Source organism: Carassius carassius, chromosome 29 (assembly GCF_963082965.1).
Source record: "Carassius carassius chromosome 29, fCarCar2.1, whole genome shotgun sequence".
Taxonomy (NCBI): domain Eukaryota; kingdom Metazoa; phylum Chordata; class Actinopteri; order Cypriniformes; family Cyprinidae; genus Carassius; species Carassius carassius.
Genome location: NC_081783.1, coordinates 7,272,410 through 7,285,626, shown reverse-complemented (window position 1 = coordinate 7,285,626; position 13,217 = coordinate 7,272,410). Strand labels below are relative to the sequence as shown.

General features: G+C 38.1%; 1 protein-coding gene across 2 annotated transcripts in view; it reads left to right on the top strand.

Annotated features, from left to right (window-relative positions):
* Positions 1 to 13,217, top strand: part of fgf13a (fibroblast growth factor 13a) — a 131,207-nt gene that overhangs the window by 59,513 nt on the left and 58,477 nt on the right. Inside the window, exon 3 of one of the 2 annotated variants that reach the window (XM_059515652.1) lies at positions 59 to 226. The exons of the other annotated variant lie outside the window; for it this stretch is intronic. Within the exon in view, the coding sequence (XP_059371635.1) occupies positions 59 to 226 (168 nt within the window). The remainder of the gene's footprint in view (positions 1 to 58; positions 227 to 13,217) is intronic. 2 annotated transcript variants of the gene reach the window in all.

Genomic DNA, 13,217 nt, shown 5'->3' with positions numbered 1-13,217 from the left:
CTTTGAGCACTCTCTCCCTTTCTAACCCTGCGTTCATTTTGTTATGGCCCGACCGCAGTCCAGGATGATGCTGCCCCAGGTACCCAGGAGTACATTATGTTGCGGCAGGATTCCATCCATTCTGCGGATATAAGGGGTAAAGGCTCCCCTTTTCGTGCTAAGTGTCATGAAATCTTCTGCTGCACACTGAAGCAAGTCGTCCTCAAAGAAAACTCAGAGTCTGAAGGTTTGTGTGCAACATATCCATGTTTTTTTTTACTTTGCTGATGATTTTGTACCTTTTACTTAAGTTTAAGTTTCTTTAGTTTTTTGCATTTTCTTAAAAGCATCTGGCTTGTGTATTTTCTGTTCCTGAGCCGTATGTGTGTCTTGTAGATACTGCTTGAAGCCTGCGATGTTGAATGCCCTAAGGATACACTCTCCTTTTCTGTGTCTGTTTGTGTGTCTGTGCTGAATGCAGACCGTTGCTCAAGGTTCTTCAATTACCCGATGATGTCACTCTGCCATACTTACATTTAGAGGCACCAATCAGGGCTCTATATATATATATATATATATATATATATGTATTCAGGAACATTCATATCCAAGTTAAGATTTTATTAAATATATATGTATGAAATAGATAACTTAAAAAAGGGCATTATACACTTTTCCATTAATATTCTCCAGGTAACCAAATAGGCAACATTTAAACAATTGCAATCCTTAAAAACAAACAAAGAATTATTAATAATACTTTATAATAACATATAATAACTTATAATAACATTAGCCTTGAATTATAAATTTTCTGTTTTATGATTTTAATGTTTAATGAATTTACCGTTAACCATTTAACAGGTTTGTACTGTAGCATTTTTACAGTCTTTTACCGTTAAATTCACGGTCATTTTTTTACAGTGTACCTTATTTTTATACTATACAAATGTGGAATAAGTGGACGATGAAGACAATTTACAAGCATGCCCTACTTCCTTCTATAGATCAAACCCCACCCCCTTACCATAAGCCCCTCCCCTTCAATAAAACAGTTTGTCTCTTTCTAGTTCTTCCCTCCATGTATCTTTCCTTTCTTCTCTTTAGCCCTTCGCTCATTTTCAGACATCCCTCTCCTCACACATCAGGTCTACATTAGATAATTATCTGTTTAACTGCTGCCCATCTGTTTCACAAATGATAATGTTTATGCTTTCTAAGGGCTAGCTTGGACCATCTCTTTGTCTTTCTTTCCCATCAATCTGGCTCTTCCTGTCAGGTCTTTTCAGATGCATGAAGGTTGCTGATGTCATATGTACACAGGTCCAAATGTGCTGGGTTGTTCTGGGGTCCTGCATGCGGCTGAATTCTGTATTGTCTTTATGTCAAGGGAAACTTGTAGAGTACTAAGATTGTCCAAACATGTTGTAAATGTGATTGTGAAGTGTTTTTCTTTTCAGACTCTCAGATCACTGGGTAAGCCATGAGCAGTCACTTCAAGCCTAAATAAATAAAGTTATACAGAAATGCGCTCGTCTCCGCCGTTGTGCTGGATGACATATGAATTGTTCACGCATCGCTGGATTGCAGCTCTATATTGATGGATAATTTAGTTGTCATAGATATAGTGCCATTGCTGATGACAAACATGTGCCTAATCATTTATTCAGTAATGGGTTATATTCACGGTCATTACTACCTCATGTATGCATCTTATGGAGTTGCAGAGAGTCTCTGAGGAGCGAGAGTGTGCTGGTTGCAGGGAATCTTTTCCATGTCTGTTTGTGGTAAATTTTTATCTGTCTGCATCATGCTGCAAACAAGAGGACATGGGTGAAAAAGAGAAGGAGGGGTAGGCTTATAAAGAGACAGACTGGGGTACTGCAGATCTATTATTCAGTCTGACTGAAGCTCTGCTTGGACGTGACTGAATTTGCAAAGAAAGTCATTGGTTTCTTATGAAATGTGTTCATAAGCAGCGTTCCGTCAAGGGTGAAGGGAATCATTCATCTTAAAATGAAAATCTGTATTTATTTTCTCAACCTCATGCCATTCTGAATGGTTTCTTTCCTCAGTGGAACGTTCACACTTCTCACACTCCTCTTTTCCATACAGTGAAAGTGATAGGGAACAGAGACTGTTAAATGGATAGCTCATCCAAAAATATAAATTCTGTCATTAATTGCTCACCCTCATGTCATTCCAAATCCAAGATGTTCGTTCATCTTTGGAACACAAATTAAGATATATTTAATGAAATCCGAGATCTTTCTAACCCTGCATAGACGGCAACTCAACAGAAATGTTCAAGGCCCAGAAAGGTTGTAAGGACATTGTTAAAACAGTACATGTGACATCAGTGGTTCAACCGTAATGTTATGAAGCTACGAGAATATTTTAGTGCACAAAGAAAACAAAAAGCATCGCTGTCAATGTGTAGCATAGGAGGAGTCATGATGACGAAGTGGGAATCTAAGTGCAATCTTTAATTTAGAGAGCGTAGTAGAAACAGGCAGGATCAACACACCAGCAAACAACAACAGCAGAGACCAGGCAAAAGAGTAATCCAGATAACAGGCAAAGGTCAGGGTAGGCAGCAAAGTATCAAAAACAAGGAAATAGTCCAAGATCAAAACACAATAACATGAAAAACAGGAAACATAGAAGGCAAGACAAAGGGAGGCTAAGCATTAAATCTCCAGAAAAGTCAGAGAGTGTGTGCTACTTTTAAAGTCCTTCTAATGTGAGCCAGCTGTGAACTGATGATGAGATCTGATGAAAGACAGGTGATTGCAATTGATGACGTGTCCAAGCAGAGAATTATTAGAAATGGAGTCCAGGGTGAGTAGAACAGTTTGTGTAGTGTGAGTCTATGTGGTGGATAATGACCTCTGGTGGTGAACAAACGGAAGTTTGTAGACCTCATTCATGACACTATGGAGGGACAGAAAGCTCTCGGTTTTCATCAATAATATCTTCATTTTTGTTTCAAAAATTAACAAAGGTCTTACAGGCTTGGAATAACATGAAGGTAAGTAATGACAGAATTTTTATTTTCGGGTGAACTATCCCTGTAATCTTCTAAATTGGCACAAAAGTATCATAGAAGTACTATGTAGTACTACTACTACTTTTTTTTTTTTTTGGGGGGGGGGGGGGTGTTCTAGTTCAGTTTTATTTCTTCAGAATTTCACATTTTTGTGTTTCTTCAGGCAGTGAATTACTTGCCAGTTTTTTTTTTTTTTTTTTTTTTTAATTGTTGTTGAGATTTACTAGCAATTTCTGAGTGAAACTTGTTTCTACACCAGTTTTCTTTTACAGTGTATGACTTTATACCAAATCATCGATTTCTTGAAAACCGTAGCAAAATCTTTAAGACTACCTTTTTCAAATCTCAAATCATAAATTAAAATGTGTGTGTGTTTTTTGTACAAACTACTTTTGTAGTACAGATTACTTTTAAGATGCTTCTTGGAGCTTCAAACTTTCAATACCTTGTCACTATAAGCTTTCATTGTATGCAAAAGAGCAGAATGAACATCCTGCTACACCTTTCCTTTTGTAATCCATGGAAAAATACAGGTTTGGAATGACACGGGGTGGATAAATAATGACAGAATTTTTCATTTTTAGGTGAACTATCTCTTTAAGAGAGGAAGAACATCTGAACCACTGTGTAGGAGAAAGACATACTGTTCTGGGATCAGATTGTGTGTCACAGAGACTAATTTGGACATGTTCCAGTGATGGAGAAAGCAATGGGTGCAGGTGCTGCTCCTGTAAGCTGAAAATCTGTTGCTGATTTCTTAGACCACAGATATTATTGTGACACACACACACACACACACACACACACACACACCCACACACATACACACATTCGATGGAGACTCAGATCAGCAGTGGAGTCTATAATCATAATCCTTTCGCTCCACAAGTGCAGCAGACTCTGCCCCCCCCCCCTCCACCCCTTCACTACTCCTCTCCCTCTCTCCTGTTCTATGCTACTTATCCTCAACATCCTTTGTCTCTTTTGACGGCTCCACATTCATCCCCCAATCAATAGCTGCCTGATTTCTGTCTCTTCTCTATCCTAACATTTTTATGTATCTCATTTTTTATTTTCCAGTGTGTCCCCAAGTCCTGTTTCTTTATCATATTTAAGTAACTGAGAACAAGTTGTACTTTCACTTTTTATCCTCGAAAGCACATACTCAAACCCCAGTATGCACTAACATTTGTTATTTACAGGCCAAACTTTTTCATAATCCACAAGTTTAATATGTCTCTGTCTTCTCCGGAAACTATACATCACACTTTGATATGTGTGGTGTGGGTGTATACAGTATATTAACATTTTCTCCCTTGAATTTCTGTCTACCATTACTATGATAGAAAGTTGCATGCAATTTCAAAAAGAACATTGAAAAGTTTGTGATCCGAAAGATTTCTAATTCTCTAAATCTCTTGTCCTCTCTTAGGTTAATTATTTTTTTGAGCATGAGACAGTAAAACCAGCAATATTGTGAAATCTTACATCATTACAGATCGTTTTAACATTAATGTTGACGCAGGGTATCTGTGCGGAGACATTTTATTCTGTTTTCAGGATTTTTGAAGACAGTTAATAAGAAAACCATTGTTATAAATAGCCATTGCTGATAATATTATATAAGTGCTGGTCATATAATTAGAATGTCATCAAAAAGTTGATTTATTTCATTAATTCCATTCAAAAAGTGAAACTTGTATATTATATTCATTCATTACACATACATATATATTTCAAATGTTTATTTCTTTTAATTTTGATGTTATGCTTTGATGTAATTTTGATGATTAATTTTGAAAATCCCAAATTCAGTATCTCAGAAAATTAGAATATTGTGAAAAGGTTCAATATTGAAGACACCTGGTGCCACACTCTAATCAGCTAATTATTTCAAAACACCTGCAAAGCCTTTAAATGGTCTCTCAGTCTAGTTCTGTAGGCTACACAATCACGGGGAAGACTGCTGACTGCTGACTGTTGTCCAAAAGACGACCATTGACACCTTGCACAAGGAGGGCAAGACACAAAAGGTCATTGCAAACGAGGCTGGCTGTTCACAGAGCTCTGTGTCCAAGCACATTAATAGAGAGGCGAAGGGAAAAGATGTGGTAGAATAAAGTGTACAAGCAATAGGGATAACCGCACCCTGTAGAGGATTGTGAAACAAAACCCATTCAAAAATGTGGGGGAGATTCACAAAGAGTGGACTGCAGCTGGAGTCAGTGCTTCAAGAACCACTACGCACAGACGTATGCAAGATATGGGTTTCAACTGTCGTATTCCTTGTGTCAAGCCACTCTTGAACAACAGTCAGCGTCAGAAGCATCTCGCTTCAAAAAGGACTGAACTGCTGCTGAGCGGTCCAAAGTTATGTTCTCTGATGAAAGTAAATTTAGCATTTCCTTTGGAAATCAGGGACCCAGAGTCTGGAGGAAGAGAGGAGAGGCACACAATCCACGTTGCTTGAGATCCAGTGTAAAGTTTCCACAGTCAGTGATGGTTTGGGGTGCCATGTCATCTGTTGGTGTTGGTCCACTGTGTTTTCTGAGGTCCAAGGTCAACGCAGCCATATACCAGGAAGTTTTAGAGTACTTCATGCTTCCTGCTGCTGACCAACTTTATGGAGATGCAGATTTCATTTTCCAACAGGACTTGGCACCTGCACACAGTGCCAAAGTTTCCAGTACCTGCTTTAAGGACCATGGTATCCCTGTTCTTAATTGGCCAGCAAACTCGCCCGACCTTAACCCCATAGAAAATCAATGGGGTATTGTGAAGAGCAAGATGCGATATGCCAGACCCAAGAATGCAGAAGAGATGAAGGCCACTATTAGAGCAACCTGGGCTCTCATAACACCTGAGCAGTGCCACAGATTGATCGACTCCATGCTAAGCCGCATTGCTACAGTAATTCAGTCAAAAGGAGCCCCAGCTAAGTATTGAGTGCTGTACATGCTCATACTTTTCATTTTCATACTTTTTAGTTGGCCAAGATTTCTAAAAATATTTTATTTGCATGGTCTTAAGTAATATTATAATTTTCTGAGATACTGAATTTGGGATTTTCCTTAGTTGTCAGTTATAATAATCAAAATTAAAATAAATAAACATTTGAAATATATCAGTGTGTGTAATGAATGAATATAATATACAAGTTTCAGTTTTTGAATGGAATTAGTGAAATAAATCACCTTTTTGATGATATTCTAATTAAATGACCAGCACCTGTAAATTACACTTTGGAACAAATAAATACATCCTCGCTGAATAAAATAATTTTTTGTTTAAACAATTATCAGTGTCTTTCAAACATTATTGAATATTTAAAGCAGGGAAGATATACTCTAATTATTTATTTATTATGTTATGTTATTTATACATTTAAAACTAATTTGGTGATAATATAATAAATTATGAAGTTCTAGATTTCCTAGATTTTCTATTTTAAACTTGATTGGCACAAACCATTTTTTATTAAAGAAAGAATGTTAATTGCACAATAGTTCTGCATTATTTAGCACTTCTTTGAGTAATGTTGAAAAGAATGTTCCAACTCATAGCACCAAACTTTATTAGAGACCATTTGCTGGTCTGGCAGTCATAGTTTCTCAAATTATGGCTATTGTTGTCCATTTATATAGTATTCATCCAACACAAAACATATTGCAGTTATAAATCACGACTACATCCATAGCCCTATTTTGCAGAATCCAAAATAATGGCTGGCTTGCTCATTTCACAAGCCATGTGTATCAATAAAGCGCTTGGCACATTCATCCACTCTCCCACCTGTGTAAATGGCATCAGTGCGACTGATGAGCTCTGAAATTACATTACGACTGACCCCTCACTTCTCATTTCAGCTGCCGCTCTCAAACTGCATGACTCAACACCGTTATCACTTACCGCACAAGTCTAGCTAGAATCTAATAATGGCGTTTTTGTTTGTTTGTTTCCTCATTTTGTTGCATCATGCTCACAGGATCAGGCTGGAGCTATTTATGCAAATGTTTGCACAAATAGAGAAAGCATGAATAAGTCATGGTTATGATAATAGATGTGGGGCAGGGGAATTCAGATGGTTGGAGCAGAGTGAAGGACGACCTGCACTGCACTCTATTTGAAAGGTGTTTTTAACATTTTTATATTTGATGTGTAAAAGGTGAGAGCTTTAGGATAGCAGAGGGAGTAAGTTAGCACAGCTGATATAACTGGTCATTCAGGTGGCAGTACTGCCATCATCTTGCTCCAGGACACACAGCCGCCAGCCTTTTAACTGCTGTGAAGTGCCAACAGTGTGATAGAGGGCCTCCAGTGTGCCATGCTGCTGTTTTCTTCAACTGAGCTGGGTTAATAGCGATTTTCCCTAGTGATAAATATATATATATTTCATGCTGAGTATACTGAAAATACATTTACATATTTATGTACTTAATTAAAAGTACCCTGCAATTCTACTTTTAGTATACTAAACTGGTAAACTTAAAGTCTGCTAAATTGGAACAACTAAGTTTGTGCTTATTCCACTTAAATGGTGTGGAAGTAGTGCTAAAGTAAAGATATACTAAAAACTTTGTTTGATTTTGAAGTTAAGTTATTGCAAGTATACTCAAGGTGAAGAAATGTGATGTCCGCAACACTGCTAACTCCCATAATTTATTAAAAAACAAGCAACGTTTCGACCCTCAGGTCTTCATCAGGCTTAATATCAATGTGAAGTGAAATCACCTTTAAATAGACACAGGTGATCACCTTAATTAGACACACACAAATACAAGTCATGTGACAATTACAAGTCATAATAACCCCACTCATTACTCAATTAAGGGAACAGTTGTATGGAGAAAACAATCAACATACATAGCCTACATGCAGAAACACAAATGCACTCATTGTAAGCATGGCTCGAACACAAATGTACTCATAAGAATGGCTTTATGTCAAAATCTTCATTAAGACCATAAGGAGATAATGTGTTTAAATAGTAATTCCAAAAATTTCCCGTTGGATAAGCTTTTTACCATGATCACCTCCTCTAAACGGTTTGTTGACCCGCTCCACCCCAATATATCTAAGGGCGCTGACATTATGCCCAGCTAATTTAAAATGAGCAGCAACCGGACTACGTTCTTCTCCTGTTCTGATGGTGCTTCTGTGCTCACTGATCCTAGTCCGTAGCGCTCTCGTTGTTTTACCGACATATGATAAGCCACATGGGCAACTGATTAAATAAATAACATGTGTGGTACTACATGTAATGGTGCCGCGAATAGATAGTGTCTTACCAGTGTGTGGATGATTAAAATTTTTACATTTATGCGTATACGAGCACTGGGCACAACTTCCACATCTATAATTACCCTCTGGCATGTTAAAAAAAGGAGTTGTAAGTTGTGGACGTATATCATTCTTAACTAGATGGTCTTTTAAGTTAGAAGCACGCTTAAAAATAAGCTTAGGTTTTTCTGGGAAGACTCTGATTAGTTTGGGGTCCGAATCAATAATGTGCCAATGTTTGTAAACAGATTTTCTAAATTCTGATACAAGTGGAGAGTATTTTACACAGCATAAAGGAGACTTGTTTGGGGGTTTTGTGCGTTTATTTGATCGAAGGCACTCATCTTGCGTTGTCTGATCAAAACGTTCTTTTGCCGAATCAACCCAATCTTGTTTGTACCCTCTATTGAGGAATCTTTTTGTCAAGTCCGCAGCCTGCTTTGAGTAAGATGTGTTATCGCTGCATATTCTGCGTACACGATTAAACTGACTTATTGGGAGACTTTTGACCAACGGCCTGGGATGAAAACTATCCCCATGCAATATAGTGTTGCGATCTGTAGGCTTGCGAAAAAGATCAGTTTTTAAGACCGTACCATCTTTATATATCTGGATATCCAGAAAACTGATGCGTTGTTTATCATATTCCAGAGTAAATTTTAAATGTTCATTACAAGAGTTCAAATACTCCTGAAAGTCATTTAATACATCCACTGTGCAATCAATAATCAGAAAAATATCGTCAATAAACCTCTTGTAAAATAAGATCTTAGAGTAAAATGGATTTCTCTGATGCAGCACAAATTGATTCTCAAAAAGACCCATAAATAAACAAGCATAATTAGGGGCCATTTTGCTTACCATGGCAGTGCCTTTCTTTTGTATATAAAACTCATCTTGGAAGCGAAAGAAGTTATTGGTAAGAACTATGTTCGCCAAGTCTAATATGCACTCAGTGCTAGGTTTTGACTCCGCCTTATTCAAAGATAGAAAATACTGAAGTGCTTCTAGGCCACCATCATGTGGAATATTTGTGTACAAACTCTGAACATCAAAAATGGCCAACAAACAATTATCAGAAATATGATCAAAGGTCTTTAGTGTATTGATAAAATCGATAGAATCATGTATATAAGAAGGAAGGGTAACCACTTCTGATTTAATAAAATAATCAACGAAGGCAGAAATATTTTCCGTTAGGCTACCAATCCCACTGACAATAGGTCTTCCCTTCAGAGGGGTATCTAAGCCCTTGTGGATTTTAGGGAGTGTATAAATTACAGGGATCACTGGATGTTCAATCTTAAGAAACTCAAAGGCATTTTTGTCAAATTCACCATTATTAAAGTGATGTTCTAATTGAGAATATACTCCGTTCTTCAACCTATTAGTGGGATCAGATGATAATCTCTCATAGAATGTATAAATCACTTAATTGTCTTTTAATTTCATTTTCATAATCCACAACATTTTGCAAAACAACAGCTCCCCCCTTATCAGCAGGCCGTACCACAATTCTATTGTCCTTACTCAGATCCATTACAGCTATTCTTTCCTCTTTAGTCAGGTTATTGTACACTTTATATTCTTTTTTATTTTTTAGTAGACCCTTTACATCATTCTCAACCAAACGACAGTATGTATCCAAAGAGGCATTACGGTGCTTAGGAGGAATAAAAGTTGATCTTTTCTTAAAGCGACTATGGGACAAGTCACTAGGGGCAGAGGAAACAGGCGACAGGACTTGATCCAGAGAGGGAACACTCGTGGTTAAACTGTCCTTCACATCAGAATGGAAAAACTCCCTCAATCTAAGATTACGAAAGAACTTCTGGAAATCAATAATAGTCTCAAAGTCATTAGTATGAGTAGTTGGGACAAAACTCAGTCCTTTACTCAAGGCTGACGTGCAAGCCTCAGACAAAGTTTTTTCAGAAAGATTAATTACCATACTCTCCTGCTGGTCTGAATACGGGGCTGTCTGCGACCTCTTTCGCTGACTTCTTCGGCATCGTTTTTTCCTGGAAACGGGTCTGCTCTCCGCTATCGTTGTAAATTTTGAGGTTTTCTCAGGCCGTATCCTAAAAAAGACACTCCGCGCTCTGATTGGCCACTCACATCTGAGCCTGAATCATACGATGAAGATGACAACCATGGTTTTCTGTTTCCTTGTTGTCGTTGGCGTACAGGTCGTACTCGTTGTCCCTGGTTGTGCTGCAATTTGGTTAGAGATTCTGGTTTACCATCCCTCCAAAAGTAGACTTTGCTCTGCTTGTAATCCTCAGCATCCCGTGCAAACTTGGTCCTCTTGACACTCCTGACTTCGCTGGTGCAGTCGATACGATGGCGTTCAAGCTACTTCTTGATCTCCCCAAGTCTTTTCTTGTCAGACAACACTTTCAATTTGATTTCTGTTTGCTTGAAATCTTCCATTGTCGATTCCAGTTGAACAGTGATTTCACTTATAACGAGGTCCATCAGATCAAAAGAGCCTTTGTTTAGTATTTCGCACCAGTGTGTGCAAAAAGTAGGATTTTCCTGGCCCAAAGCAGGCGCTTTCTGCAGTCTCAGACCACGAGGAATGATCTTTTTTCTTAAATAATCACTTAATGTTACAGCGTGCAAATGTTGTCTAATCTCTCGTTCCTGTAGATTAAACAGTTTATGAGTCAGTGCATCACCTTCCTTTGGGTCTGTTGTATCCTCATCAAAGATGGACTCCTTCAGCATAATACGGTCATAATCCTCTTGGTTAAATTCAAAAATGCCACTAGGGCTGGCATGGTTTTCTTCCTCAGACATGACTTAATTGTCAAAGGGGCAAGTGATTTATCAAGGGAGATAAAGGGAGTGCTACACAATTGAAGTACGATATATGTTAAAAAGAAATATTGTGTGCACATCCCACCTTCTGGCAGGTGCTGGACAAAGAAGGACTACTGAAGTGAAGAAATGTGATGTCCGCAACACTGCTAACTCCCATAATTTATTAAAAAACAAGCAACGTTTCGACCCTCAGGTCTTCATCAGTCTTAATATCAATGTGAAGTGAAATCACCTTTAAATAGACACAGGTGATCACCTTAATTAGACACACACAAATACAAGTCATGTGACAATTACAAGTCATAATAACCCCACTCATTACTCAATTAAGGGAACAGTTTCATCACATTTCTTCACTTCAGTAGTCCTTCTTTGTCCAGCACCTGCCAGAAGGTGGGATGTGCATACAATATCTCTTTTTAACATATAAGTATACTTAAGGTACCTTTAAAAAACAGAAATTATTCAAAGATAATACAGTCCTCATCAATAATGGTGTTAAAACACAGTTTATGCTTAATATTAAGAAATGTGCATTGTGCACAAGTAATACTCCAAATAATGAAACGATTCATTGTTTATTTTTGCATTGTGACATTTTTAAACATTAATTATATTTGTATTTTTATGTGCCGCTTCTGTTAAGGCTCTGATGCTAAAATGTTAGAACTAAAGACATAAGAAAAATGTTTTGATAACTTAGTTGACCACTAAAAAGTTTATTGCTAAATTAATAGAAACAGTTGAACATTGTGACCCATTGTGGTCTCTGTGGACCCACAAAGTCACAAATCTATCACTAGGCGGTAACCTAGAGTACAAAACCTTATTTAACCTTTAAATGGCACATATTATTACATTAAGTTACATATTAATACTTTAAAAGTATGTATTAGTACCTAAAGTGTACAGTATCTTTTGAAAGGGAACCACCCCAGTGAAAGTTTAGTGTCAATGTTTGTGAGAGTGTAGATGAGGCCCTGATGGAATGAGGTAAAAAATGTAGTGTGAATGTTTGATAAATAACAGCAAAATATGTGAATGGGAGGAAGCGAGCAGGAGTGGACTGACTCACTGCACACTTTCAATCCTGCCTAACTCCCCCTCTTTCCTTAAACACTCACGCAAAACGCACACAAACACACACATACACACTTGGTCTTTTCCTCTCGCCTACGCCAGTGTATTCCAGGTGCCTGTTTAGACGGGTAGTCGTGAGTCATCTCCCCACATGCTCTCGCCTATTCACCTCTTTCATCAACCTGTTTCACACCTCTTCAATCCCTCGCGCTCCTGGAGAGTTGAACTGAGAGCTGTACAGTAGGTAACTTCTCTCCTCCGCTCCCTCGCGAAACTAAAGCAGGATGCTGTAGCGACGCCACCGTGAATGGAAATAGTCCACCCTGTCAGAGAGGAAATCAATAGACCAACACTCTACAGCTCCATTTAAAACTCATTTGTGCTCTTGCCTAAGCTTTGCAACTTGACAGATTGGAGATGCCCTCTTTTTGTTGAAATGTTTACTGGAAAAGTTTTGTTCTCTGTCTGTTCCAATAGTGCAAATGAGAACAGTGGTGATAGTTCAACCCCAAGCCCTCGTTCTGTGAAATGGTCCTTTCCCGTGGGCCAGTGGGACGCATTGGAATAGTGCATTTACATAAGACCCCAAAGGGCTTCTGGCAGGCTAAGTTCTTGTCGGCACTGATTTACACAGACACCCATTTTGGAGCATCATCACTTCTGCCAGCCCTGGTGAAGGATCTGAGAGTGTTGGGCTGGACATCACTCTCTCTTCCTCACCCACTAGCATACCAATATATAGAAAGAGGTGTTTTATGTTTAAATGATTCTGTTGGAAAAAGCTCAAATGCTAATTGTAAGATGTTGAAGGTCCAATATCATAACAGCCTGTTTAGCCATGTGTGTAATGCTTATTTATTGGCTTACAAGGGATAGTGTGTTTTTTTTTGTGATGTGATACTGTGGATCAGTCACATGAGTTGCAATCCCATTGGAGCAACCTTGGGTTAAGTGCCTTTCTCAAAGGCACAATGGTAATAAAGCTCCAAGCTCCATGTGGAGA